The following is a 12424-nucleotide window of genomic DNA, read 5'->3' as shown; positions in this document are numbered from 1 at the left end:
CACAATATTTTGATTAGTGAACGACCGACCAATAAAGTCTTTTCAATGGTGTCACCCTTAATAACAGTCTTTGTTAGCAGTCAGGAACCTAAACCATTAGACTACCATCCTACACTTCTCGCTGAGCAGATGGCAATTCTACCAGGTTATGCATTCATTATGACTCAAGTAAGGTAAGAGATATAATTTAGAAGACTGCTTTTCACCAGATTGACAGCATGTAGAACAGCATGCAATTGACATGACAGCATTTCCAGCATAAGGGTATCATCAGGTTTGTAAACATGAATGTGTTTGTCAAATACGAAGGGAAAGCATATTTACAGTAAAATGATTAGATCTGCCAGTGCTTTATTGAATGTATTACAAAGCTAATGAAGGGTAATTGAGAATTGAAACGAAAAATAATGATAATACACAGTCCTTAAAGGAATAGTACACAAAAAAATATTTGCAAGCCAGTGTAAATAGCATCTGCCACACGGTGCAGCTGGAATATACGACAAACCAGACAATAGGTGTCACTGTAGTGAGGTGGGGTGTAAAGATGGTGTGAATGTGTGATGTTGTCCTGGTGACCCGGTTCAATTCCGCCTTTTGTCCCACTCTTTTTCTCATCCAAGAGTTTCCACTCTTACTTCTTAAAATAATAGATACAAATGAATATAAATGTTGATTTCGGTCACAGTGAATGTCGATCGCACTCGTTCCCTTCCTCTTATTCCTGAGGCTCGCTGTCACTTGTGTGTAGATTGCATCACTGTATTACTACAGTAATATTGTAGTAACCATATTTTTGGCAGAAACCATAGTTTTCATTTAATTAACCATGGTGTTACTACAGTAATGTGGTTATAATATATGAAGTAACCATGGATCATTTTGTGGTTACTGTAAACTCACAAAAAAAAAAACACCATGGTGAAACTATGGTTACTGTAGTAAAACCAAGGATTTGGTGCAATTAGTATTTACCATTATTTGCACCAGGGTGGGGTTGCAAATAATATCTGGCACTATTTGCACCATGGTGTAAATAGCATCTATCATTATTTGCACCAGTGTGCAAATAGCATCCTACAAAAATTAACTCACCCTCATGTCGTGCCAAATTCATATGACAAAAGGAGACATTTTGAAATAATGTTGCTCTTTTCCATGCAATTCCACTGAAATGGGACTGGTGTGTTTTTAAGCATCAGAAATAACACATAAGCACCATGAAAGTATCTTGTGCACTATATTCCAAGTCTTCTGAACCAATAGGATAGCTTTGTGTGAGGAACAGACTGAATTTGTAGACATTCTTCATATGCAATCTTTGCCCTTTTATGTCCCATGGAAAAATAATAGTACACAGGTTTGTAAAGCAATTAGGGTGAGTAAACTATGACAGAATTTCAATTTTTAGGTAAGCTACCCTTTAAATTAATTTCCTCTCCATCTTACTAAAGACAGCTACTGTTGCCCTTCAATTCCAAGGAGGAATCACATTGGATATTTGACATTTCAGTATGGATCAATTTGTCTTCTGGTTCAAGGAAATTACCACTCCAGTGACCTGAGCCTTTAGATTCTGGGCATTTTGTGTGTGTGGTCAGATGGGGAGCATCCTCAATCAAAACTGCAGTAAGTCATCGCTGTCTCGTGCGTCACACACTGCAGAGCCCCATTAACAGAGCACACACACACAAACACAGACACACATTCAGAACACACCAAATATCCAATCTCAGCACGGAGACTTACTGTGTTCAATTATCGTAGCTAATTGAGAGTCACTGAATGCATCAAGCTGGTTATTTCATTTTGTGGCTTCTTCAATACATTGCTCACAAGGTCTGATTTGACACATTTAGTTCAGAATTTTAGAACTAATTGCTTGTACGGTGAAAACTACATCCTTAACAGTTTCTCATTACACTGTGTGAATGTGCAACTTATAGTATCAGTATAAAATAAATATAGAAGGCGCTTTTGTTGCTTGGTGTAAATAGCAATAAAAGCATCCTCTTTGCACTAAGGGCAAATAGTGTTAGATGCTATTTTCACTGCTAATTTAATACTACCATATAGTATAGTGGCATCACTGCAGCATGTTTATTGTGTTTATTTAGAGTCCCACAAACACCCTACACCAACCCCTACCCCTAAACTTTACCCTAAGCTTCCTTGCTTTGTTGAAATACCATATGCATTCTACATGTATTTATACTTACAGTATAAGCCGCACATTAACACAGAGTACTGAGAACTTAAAAAGGAGGCATTTTGCATCATATTAGCTATTTAAATGTTTTGTTTTTACCAAAGAAATTAATTTTCATGACAAAAGCAAATGTAAAGGGCTATAAGTAAGAATAAGAAATCAGCAAATAAAGGCTTGATAAATAGTTTATAATGCCAAACAAGTCCATAACTATTCACTTCTAATTATTAGTCATGAATTACTGTCTAATTTCTGATCCCTAAACTAAAGTGTTACCAAAAATGTATATATTAATATTAGTTAAGGCGATACTAACATGAACCAACAATGAAGAATTGAGTTTTTATAAACTAACATTAACAGAAGATTAATAAATACTGTAAAAAAATGTAACCTTATTGTAAAGTGTTATCATAAAAATGTTCAAAGACATTTTCAGCCTAGTTAGTCAATAAATATCAAGTGAATATATCAATGAATAAGGGACATTGTGATATTTAACATTTTCCCCATTTAAATAGCTTTACTCCAAAATAATTTAATTGTAATTTTGAAAAATATTTATAAAATCGTGACCACTCACATGAGATGAGGACTCTGTTTTATTATTGGGCAGGGGTGCCCTCATGGGGGCTGCCATTTTAGAATCATATGACCAGCTGAATATTACTCGCTTAATCTCAGTAACCGTCTTGTTATTGGACCCTTTCACTCTTGGGTTAAATGAATCATGGCTGATTGTGAAAAGTGTATTTCTACAATGTCATCTGTAACTGAAAACTATTGACTTTGAATGATGCTGCTTCCACACCACTAAGTGTCACTGTAAGTCCAAGATGATACAAACAAAAAGTTACTGAGTGCACCATTCATTTTATATCCCCAGCAAAAGCATCGCAAATGTATCTTTAGTAGTGCTTTTTCAGATGCACTTATTGCAGCATCCTATTATTTTTCAATAAAAAACGATGCCAGACTGGTAAAAAACCTGTGAACCCTGTCTTGCCAACCATTCTGATTTGATCTGACGGATTTTAATTTAGTCATCTCTTGCCCATTTTGAGGTTCAATATGCAGTCTAGTAAACTGTCAACTGTCAACTGGTTGTGTGTCTGGGGTTGAAACTAATATAGAACAGCCTCTTTGGAATATAAGCTTTGGCTGTGTGTTTATAAACCTTGTTCCGTTTCATTCATTAATGGTTATTTACACAACTAAGGCAGTTTGTAATAATCTTAAACACTTAATAAGTTAGGATGTCTTCAAAATGTAATGAGCATATTGGGACTGAAGGGCGCAGTTCATTTTTTGCAGAACACACAAGTATCCTACTCTACCTTAACCCGATTGATGTTGACCCCACTCATACTTCCACTGCGGTCAATGAGGAAGATGAATTCTCCCTGGATGCTATGTAGATCAGAAGTAGTAGAATGGAGGTCTGGGCAGAAGTTGAGCATGGCCACAGGGTTGTGGAGGACGTCTTTATGAAGCCTTTTACGAATGATATCCACCTACACACCACAGAGACACTAGTGAGAGAGGCAGTCATTATCCAATATTACACAAAAGGGCAAGACGTGCATAATAAAGCAACAATGGTTAAAACTGTAATGGTACATCTCACAAAAACATGTCCGGGCATTTATGTTTTGCATAAAAGTAATGAAGGATTTTTTAAGGACTACTAAAGGGGTCATGACACGAGGACTACAATTTTCCTTTATCTTTTGACATAAAAGAGGTCATTGTACCAGAAAAACATACTGTAAGTTTCAGAACTCAAAACTTCCTCCTCAATACATAAAGAGCATTTGTTGAAACCAAGCTGGCAAAAGGACTCATTCTCTACTTCCTTCACATTGTGATGTCACACTGTGGTAGACATTTTTATCTGACCACCTCCACAACAACATGTCAATGCCTACTTTACCTCATCACTTCAGTAACCCCACCCAGCAGCGGTGAGCAGTGAGATTGCAAAGAGAGAGCAGGTCAGACAAGAGCAGAGAGCCAATCAGAACAGTGGACGTTTACTGTCAAGTCTTAAAGGAGAAGCAGCACCAAAACCGAGTGTTTCAGACAGAGGGTCAGAATGAGGGTGGAAAATGATCATGTTTTTAAGTGATAATGACTAATATTATAAGTGAACATCAAGGAACATACTAAAATAATAAAACATGGTATATCATGGCCCCTTTAAGATCTTTTGAATTGTGACATTATTTTCATGACAATTAAGCACATTTTCCCTCATTCCTCATTGCTGTTATGTATCCAAATTTTTTAATTTTTAGTTGTTGTTTTTTTTTTTTTTTTTATAATTTCCAATTTCTCAATGGTAATGAGAAATAACAAGTTACAGTAATGAGAAATCACAGTCATGAGAAATGAGGGAAATGCTTCATTTTTTTTATGCAAAATATTATTGCTTATTTCTTTCTGATAATGGAAATTTGCACTCAGGAACAGACTGAAATAAAAGCCATATTTCATTCAATCTTGTTTGACAGCTGTGGTGGTCAACATTTATTTTCATTGTATGTAGAAGAGCAGACTGAACGTTCTGCTTTAAATCACTCCTTTTGAGTTTCACAGAAGTTGAAAGTCGTGTGGGTTTTAAAAGGCATGAGACTGAGTAAATGAGGACAGAATTTTACATTTTGAGTGAAATAATTCTTTAATACATGTTTGATGAACACACTTCCATAAATTATTGATTAAGCTAGACAGTCATCAAGTGTGCATATATGAGCCATGACCAGAATTTTAAAAATCGTTTAAAGTTCACAGAATCCCCTTTTAAAGATATTATTAAAATAGCATACATCCCAAAGGAGGCGGAGTTTACTCTGATTTCATCACCCATGGACTGAGCTAGAGACCTTTGAAGGTTTCCATAGAAACCTCTATTCATGATAATTTTAGGGTTGAATGTTCTCTGCCTCCTGTTGAGGAATTGCACTCGATTAAGGATGCAATTGAAGCTTTGTGCTCCTGAGAAACATGCATCTGCGCTAACGTTCCACTTAATTCCCACTTTCCTGAGGCAACAGTTAACTTGAAACGGCAAGTGATTTTCTATTCAATAGATGCCCTAATTTACCTGATTTTAAGTAAAAGTGTAAAACAAAATCGAATAGTTTGATGTTAAGAACTCTGAGAGTGCTTACTCCCTAAAGGTGGCAAAATAATTTTTTTTGCAAATATACACATTTACAGAATCAAAAGTAATTCTGGGATATGTTAGATACTGACAGTTGTTAAAAGCCAAGTGAACTGAAGAAACATTTTATAAGGCGACAAGTATTTTACAAACATTAAAATAACAGTGAGGGCCTACATTTGAAAGACTCATGAATTACATTTGGCAATTTGTCACACTTTTGTGTTGAAAGGACATGAATGAGAATTACATTCATGAATTACAGTAGATTACATTTCTGTCCAAAAGTAACAAAAAGCATCCTAATAAATGGCAACACAGATCATCTCCACTATTTCCAAAAATGGGAGCCAGCTTGTAGATAGCTGGTAGATAGCACTAGCGACTGATGCTAGAGCCTGTAGACTTTAGCATCCTTGTTGGCGCACCCACCTCCCACACCAGAGACGCCGGTTCCAGTCACGTTCGGAGCGGGGTGACTGACATATACAGGAATATTTCACACGCTCACGCACTCTCATTCTTTTTGTCTCAATTCTTGCACTTACTATCTTCTCATTACTGCAGTCCTTCTTTGTGGCCTTGATGTAGTCACTTCTTCCTTTCAGGTGTTCATCGTATTCCTCTGGTGTCATGTCCCCGTCCTCAATGAGAACATGTGGCAGATGAGGCTCTACAAAGAGAAAAGAAGAATTACTCTCTCTATTCAACAAAAGAGAGCACTAGTTTGAAGATAAACACTGAGTTATGACATTCAAAGGGGCAGAACGAACCCTTGGTTTGAAAAGGCATGCTTTAAAAAAATAGCGTAATGAATAGAACAGAACGCAGGTGTCTCCAGATGCATTTAAAAAATATTAAGTGCTTTAACTTGGCATGTCAACGTGCCACAGTGAGACTCTAACATAACTGTAAATGGGCACGCTCATACGAAGCATTGGAAAATCTGACTCATTTTATTGAAAAGATTTGTTCAGATTGTTCATGTATATGAACCTGTTTAAAGAATTGATTCACTGATTCCGTCCTTGCTGGGTATTTTACATCTTCTATTTTGTATTGAAATTAGGGCTGTTCAATGTGATTAATTATATAAAAAATTATGCATTAAATGGTAAATGGTCTGCACTTATATAGTGACTTTTTAACCTTAACGGTATTCAAAGCGCTTTACACTGTGACTCATTCACCCATTCACACACACACACACACATTCATACACCAATGACAGCAGAGCTGCCATGCAAGGTGCTAACCTGCCATTGGGAGCAACTTGGGGTTCAGTGTCTTGCCCAAGGACACTTCGGCATGTGGAGTCGTGTGGGCCGGGATTCGAACCACCAACCCTGCGATTAGTGGCGACCCACTCTACTATAGCCGCCCATTAAAAAACACTTGTTTTCAGCAGGGGATAGTAAACACAACTCCAGCTATATATGCAATGTGCAGCTATTCCGACAGCAAACCAAACTCAGGCTTGCTTGATACTAGCGACAGCATAAGATTAGGATGCGTTCTTACGTTCAAACACAGGACGGAGTGCAATTCCGAATGTCGGGATCTCGATATGTGTTTTTCTACATTTCAAACTACATTTAATTTGACACAGCAACCGAAAAACCCTGTTTATGTAGTGATTTAACCAAAAGGAAATGCTACAAGTGCATATGTACATAGGTGTGTCCTTAGAAAAGCCTGTTTAATAAATCTACTGTATCTAAAATGTATTGCTGTATAATATATATATATATATATATATATATATATATATATATATATATATATATATATATATATATATACCTATTGCCACTATGGCTTATATATAGTGTAACTACTTTTTCAAAAAAGTAGCTTGATTGTAGTATTTATTATTGTATTATTTGTAGTTTGGGAAGCTTTCATTTTAAAATAGCTTCCTCAGCACTGCTGCTTATATGGATGTGCTCAATGCTGCCATGGCTTCCTGATGAATTCAATTGCACAATACTAGCATTCGGTCAACTGAAGAGTGAGGCATCTATCGGGGCAGTGTGAGAATCATTTATGACTCGCAGACCCCACCGGAGGAGATCGAGATACATGATGGAGTGGGCAGGGAAATATAGAGGGATGGGGGCAAGTGAATAGGTTTTTATAGGTTTTATAGATTTTATTGCACAAAAAACAGCCACATAATTGTGAAACATGATAATTTTCCACCCTGTCTGAAACATTCAGTTTTGGTGCTGCTTCTCCTTTAAGACTTGACAGTAAATGTCCACTGTTCTGATTGGCTCTCTGCTCTTGACTGACCTGCTCTCTCCTTGTTATCTCACTGTTCACTGCTACCAGGCAGGGTTAAGGTAGAGATAATGTAAAGTAGGCATTGACGTGTTGTTGTGGAGGCGGTCAGATGCAAATGTCTACCACAGTGTGACAGCACAATGTGAAGGAAGTAGAGAATGAGTTGTTTTGGCAGCTTGGCTTCAACAAATGCTCTTTATGTATTGAGGAGGACGTTTTGAGTTCAGAAATGTACAGTATGTTTTTAAAGTACAATGACCTCTTATTTGTTAAAAGATCTAGGAAAGATCATGCATAAACTTACTTATTCAAAGTAAAAAGTACTTAATCTTTTCTGCTATATTTACTTCATCACAAAATATTCTTTTTCAGTGCAGGGGTTAAAAAAAGGCACTGTAAGATGCTTTGGGTAAAACTTTTATGCAACACGTTACACTAAAACTTACGTTTAGTTGCCAGGCTTTAATGAATGTTTTCTGAGTGTTTTTTTTTTTTTTGTATCCCATTTTCTCCCAATTTGGAATGCCCAATTCCTACTACTTAGTAGGTCCTCGCGGTGGTGCGGTTACTCACCTCAATCCGGGTGCTCAAACGTGGAGGCTCATGCTACCCTCTGTAATCCACGCACCACTTTCCACGTGCCCCATTGAGAGTGAGAACCACTAATCGTAACCAAGAGAAGGTTACCCCATTTGACTCTTCCCTCCCTAGCAACCGGGCCAATTTGGTTTCTTAGGAGACCTGGCTGGAGTCACTCAGCATGCCCTGGATTCAAACTCGTGACTCCAGGGGTGGTAGTCAGCGTCAATACTCGCTGAGCAACCCAGGCCCCCTCTGAGTGTTTGTTAACATTTAACTACGCAGTTGTATAGGTATTGTGGTTGTTAAGGTATTGTGGGTGGTTGCTAGGCGGTTGCATACTTGCCCAAGTCAAAAGAGCCTCTGTAATATTCTTATCCTTAAATATGACTAGTGTCCTTCACTATTTGATTTTTATAAATTTTTTCCCGTTTTATCACCCAACAGGCAAAATGTCCATTCATTTTCAATGATTGGAGGTATCATTCATGTCTGTTGCAAAAAACAGCAAAAAAAGTTTATTGTTAGGATTAGGGGTTTTCAAAAATCTCTAACCCCAAAGATGACCAATATTAAAAGTGACGCTCAATAGTCTAGTTTAAGAAGTAAAGTCATTATGAAGTTCTCATCATGAAATACAGTACAGTGAATAAATAAACGTATGCGTAGTGTTACTCGCCACTGGGGTAGATCAATATCTCCACGGGGCAGTCGTAGGTGTACTTGTCAGCCAGTGTGACCACTATGGTGGATGCAGAGCGAGCCGAGGGGTCAGCGTCCGCCCGGATAGCGTGAGAGGGACTCTCCACACCTGCAAAGAGAATCTTCTAAAGTATCTAAAATAAGCAGGAGCAACAGGTGTTAGACCACATGCAAGGACTAGACTGCTACGCAACTCCAACAAAAGGATGCTTACTGCATACAACTGCTGCGCTGAAATAATGTAGTCGGTTTTTAACAATCTACACCTTTCTCACACTCATTTTCAAACTCTGCGAGGGCTTTGAACCCACAGACTGGTTGTCTTGTGTTCCAATGTTAAGATGGAGGTACTAACCTGCCAGTAGATATGGTCCTCTGATCTCAAGCTGGAAGTTGAACTCATAGTCGATGGAGTTGATGGTCTCTTCCTCCAACAGAGAAGCCAAACACACACCTGAAGCTGTCTGGTCAATTCCCAATGCACAATGATGTTGAACCCTCCTGAAACAAGTCAGCAACCTCATCATCATTTCACAGATCCATTTTCAGTTTCATAAAGTATGTAAAAACCAATGTGAGATCTGAGGCCTAATACGACTCAAAAAAAGATGGAAAAGTCAAATCTCTGGTACCTTCTAGCTGTGCTGGGCGAAAACGCCTGCTCCTCTTTGACGGAACGCTGGACCCTCGGAGAGCAGACGGGTGGTGAGGTGACCCGAATTCCACCATTCGGGAGTGTGCTCAGCTCAGAAGAGGTGCTGACCTGTATGTTGATGGTCTCCAAAGCAGGAATGACCCCCAAATTCACCACCAGCACTGTCCTCTCCTGATCTTCATCCAGAACAAGATGTCCTGAGGATGAGTAAATGAGGATGAGTAAATGATGAGAGAATTTTCATTTTTGGGTGCACTATCACTTTAAAATGAATAGGAGAAATTGGAACGGACAGTGGATGTAGAAAAGGAAGTCCTGCCTCACAGGTAAAAGAGCCAATCAGCTTTGAAATACAGACATCGCCTGTGAGTCAACTCAGTGATCTGAGCTAAAGAAGCGCAATTTATGATACCATTGTTGTCAGATTTTAATGCTAATATGAAATATTTTATTATAATCTTGACCAACCATTTTGGAGATTTCAGTCTTTATCCATTCGAGGATAGGAGCTGTATTTTAATGCCGCATGTCTCCATGGATATAGATAATAGCTTTAGCCTTCTAAAGATGGCCACTGAGTGGACTCACTTGCCTTGAAAAGGACTTTGCTTATATTTAACCTGGAATATTCCTTTAACCAGATTAATTAGCAAGACTTTCATGGTCAAACAACATACATGGTCAAGATCTTGCTGGCATATTTTGATGAATGGGTAAAAATATAGATTTTCCGATTAATCGCATAATCTTCATTTGAATAATCCCAATACAGATTCTTAAAATTCCAAGATCAGTCTTTTACTTTTACAGTTTAAATCAGTTTTGGTTGTTTTGATTATTATATTGGTTCAATAAATCTCAAATGAACTGCATAGTTTGTTAATCATTTTTTATATATATATTTTCGTAATGGAGGCCTACCAAGAAGTTCCCTGTATAATTTACAGGATTAACTAAGGGAAAATTTTTTTCATATGTCAGCAAAATTACCATTATAACTGAAATATACCCAAATGAATCAGAATCTAAGCAAGTCATTTCAGAATCTAATCGGGAGCTTGTGAATCAGAATTGAATCAAATTGGGAAATCTAGTGAACAACATGTCTAATTGTCAAACAGGACGACCAGTACTTACTAACATAAATCAGCTTAAACCAGCAAGCCAATTTATGCTGGTCTGCACAGTTCTATTCAGCATGGTGCCTTCATTTTTAGTTGAGAATCAGAAATGAAATGAGCAATATTACCACCTCCATTCTGAGGGGTTCCATTAGCGTTACAGCAATCAAGGTAACAGTCATCGATTTTCATTTTGTCCTTGACCTGCACGGTTATTATCTGGCTGCCAATCATTGCTTCGAACCCAACCACCACACTGCCTTCATCCATAGGGTATATAAAGATTCCTGCATGTGTCGCAAAAAGAGAATAAAAAAAGACTGAGTTTAGTGATCAGTCACATTTATTGAGAATGCATTTTTTGTAATGCAACGGCAGAAACCGATCTTTCCACAAAGTGAATTTTGCACTTGACAGATCCTTTGTTTAAGTGCTTTCAGCACTGACCAATGCAAAATACAATCTGTGTGAGTCAATATGGCATCAGAGACTGCAGAGCAACAATCTTCCAGTGACATTTTCAGACTTCACACACATGTCCGATGATGTTTGGTTGGGGCGAGTGAGGGGAAGGGAATCCATCCTTACGTTGAAGGCAAAGAATCACAATAGTGGTTTTCCTCATCAGTTAGATTCAATACCCTGTCTCATGTTTTATGAGACATTTATAAAAAGTTATATATGAAATCAGTATTGGGGCTGCACCTCTCAGTATCAAGCTTCATGATATGAGGTATCATTCAGTGTGGATGAATTGCATTCTAAATTTGAATACATGGCTCCCTAATCATGAGCATAAGTGATAGCAATGTGCAAGACAGTCAGCATACTCACCCTCAATAGAGTGACCCTCAATGTTTTCATAGGTCAAAGAAGCTGTCATTGCCAGGGTGTAACCCCTGACACAGGAAGTGATGTCTGAGACACTGAGAGGCAGAGCGCTGCGTTTGCTCTTGTTGATCAGGCCCGGCATGATGATGGTTGAGCCAGAAAAAAAGTGACATTTACCTAAAAGACAAGTTAATATTTAAACAATGTTTTAAAATAGCCCATATCTTGCAGAATGTCTATAAACCCAAAATGGAGTTTATTGGAACCATAGATGTGATCTTCCCCATACAATGGAAATAAATAGTGACCAGGGACTGCCATGTTCTTAAATGGGCAAAACAGCATCATAAAAATAGTCCATAGGACTTCTTCGCTATATTCAAAGCCTTTTAAAGCCATATGACATTGGGCCCTATTTTTAGCACTGCTATGCTTTAATGCAAAGTAAAAGGGAATGAAGTTTTGGTATTTTCGCCCAAGCATGCGCTAAGTCTTGGCACAAGTGGGTTTGGCGAAGTTGCGTATGCAAAGCACTGATGATGGGCTTGGTCAAGTGCAATGTAAAGGAATAATCCAGGATCAAGACACATTTTTTCACCCTAAAATCATGTTATGCATACTGTTTATATCTTGTGGCTATACTTTTGAAAAAGTTAGTATTTTAAAATTCAAAAATTGGCCCCCATTCACTTCCATTGTAAGTGCCTCACTGTGACCTAGATTTTTGCTTTTATTTTTGTAAGAATTTTTTTTTTTGGTAGCCAGCATTGCAGTATGCCACAAATGCTGTCGATTGGGTTTAACTTATATTGAACCCAGAATATTCCTTTAACATGAATTGAACGCGGAATATTCCTTTCATTCTGAAGTCCTAC

At 37.9% G+C, this 12424-nt stretch overlaps 1 protein-coding gene across 1 annotated transcript in view; it reads right to left on the bottom strand.

Annotated features, from left to right (window-relative positions):
• LOC127628812 (von Willebrand factor A domain-containing protein 5B1-like) overlaps positions 1-11691 on the bottom strand; it is a 52840-nt gene extending 41149 nt beyond the window's left edge. Inside the window, exons 1-7 of the mRNA XM_052105721.1 lie at positions 11553-11691; positions 10847-11005; positions 9575-9794; positions 9298-9443; positions 8920-9051; positions 5924-6048; positions 3547-3723 (exon numbers count right to left, since the gene is read on the bottom strand). Of these exons, the coding sequence (XP_051961681.1) occupies positions 3547-3723; positions 5924-6048; positions 8920-9051; positions 9298-9443; positions 9575-9794; positions 10847-11005; positions 11553-11691 (1098 nt within the window). The remainder of the gene's footprint in view (positions 1-3546; positions 3724-5923; positions 6049-8919; positions 9052-9297; positions 9444-9574; positions 9795-10846; positions 11006-11552) is intronic.
• Between the last annotated feature and the right edge of the window lie 733 nt (positions 11692-12424).

Source organism: Xyrauchen texanus, chromosome 35 (assembly GCF_025860055.1).
Source record: "Xyrauchen texanus isolate HMW12.3.18 chromosome 35, RBS_HiC_50CHRs, whole genome shotgun sequence".
In the NCBI taxonomy this organism is placed as follows: domain Eukaryota; kingdom Metazoa; phylum Chordata; class Actinopteri; order Cypriniformes; family Catostomidae; genus Xyrauchen; species Xyrauchen texanus.
Note: the sequence above shows the minus strand (reverse complement) of the source record. Positions and strands in the feature narration are given on the sequence as shown.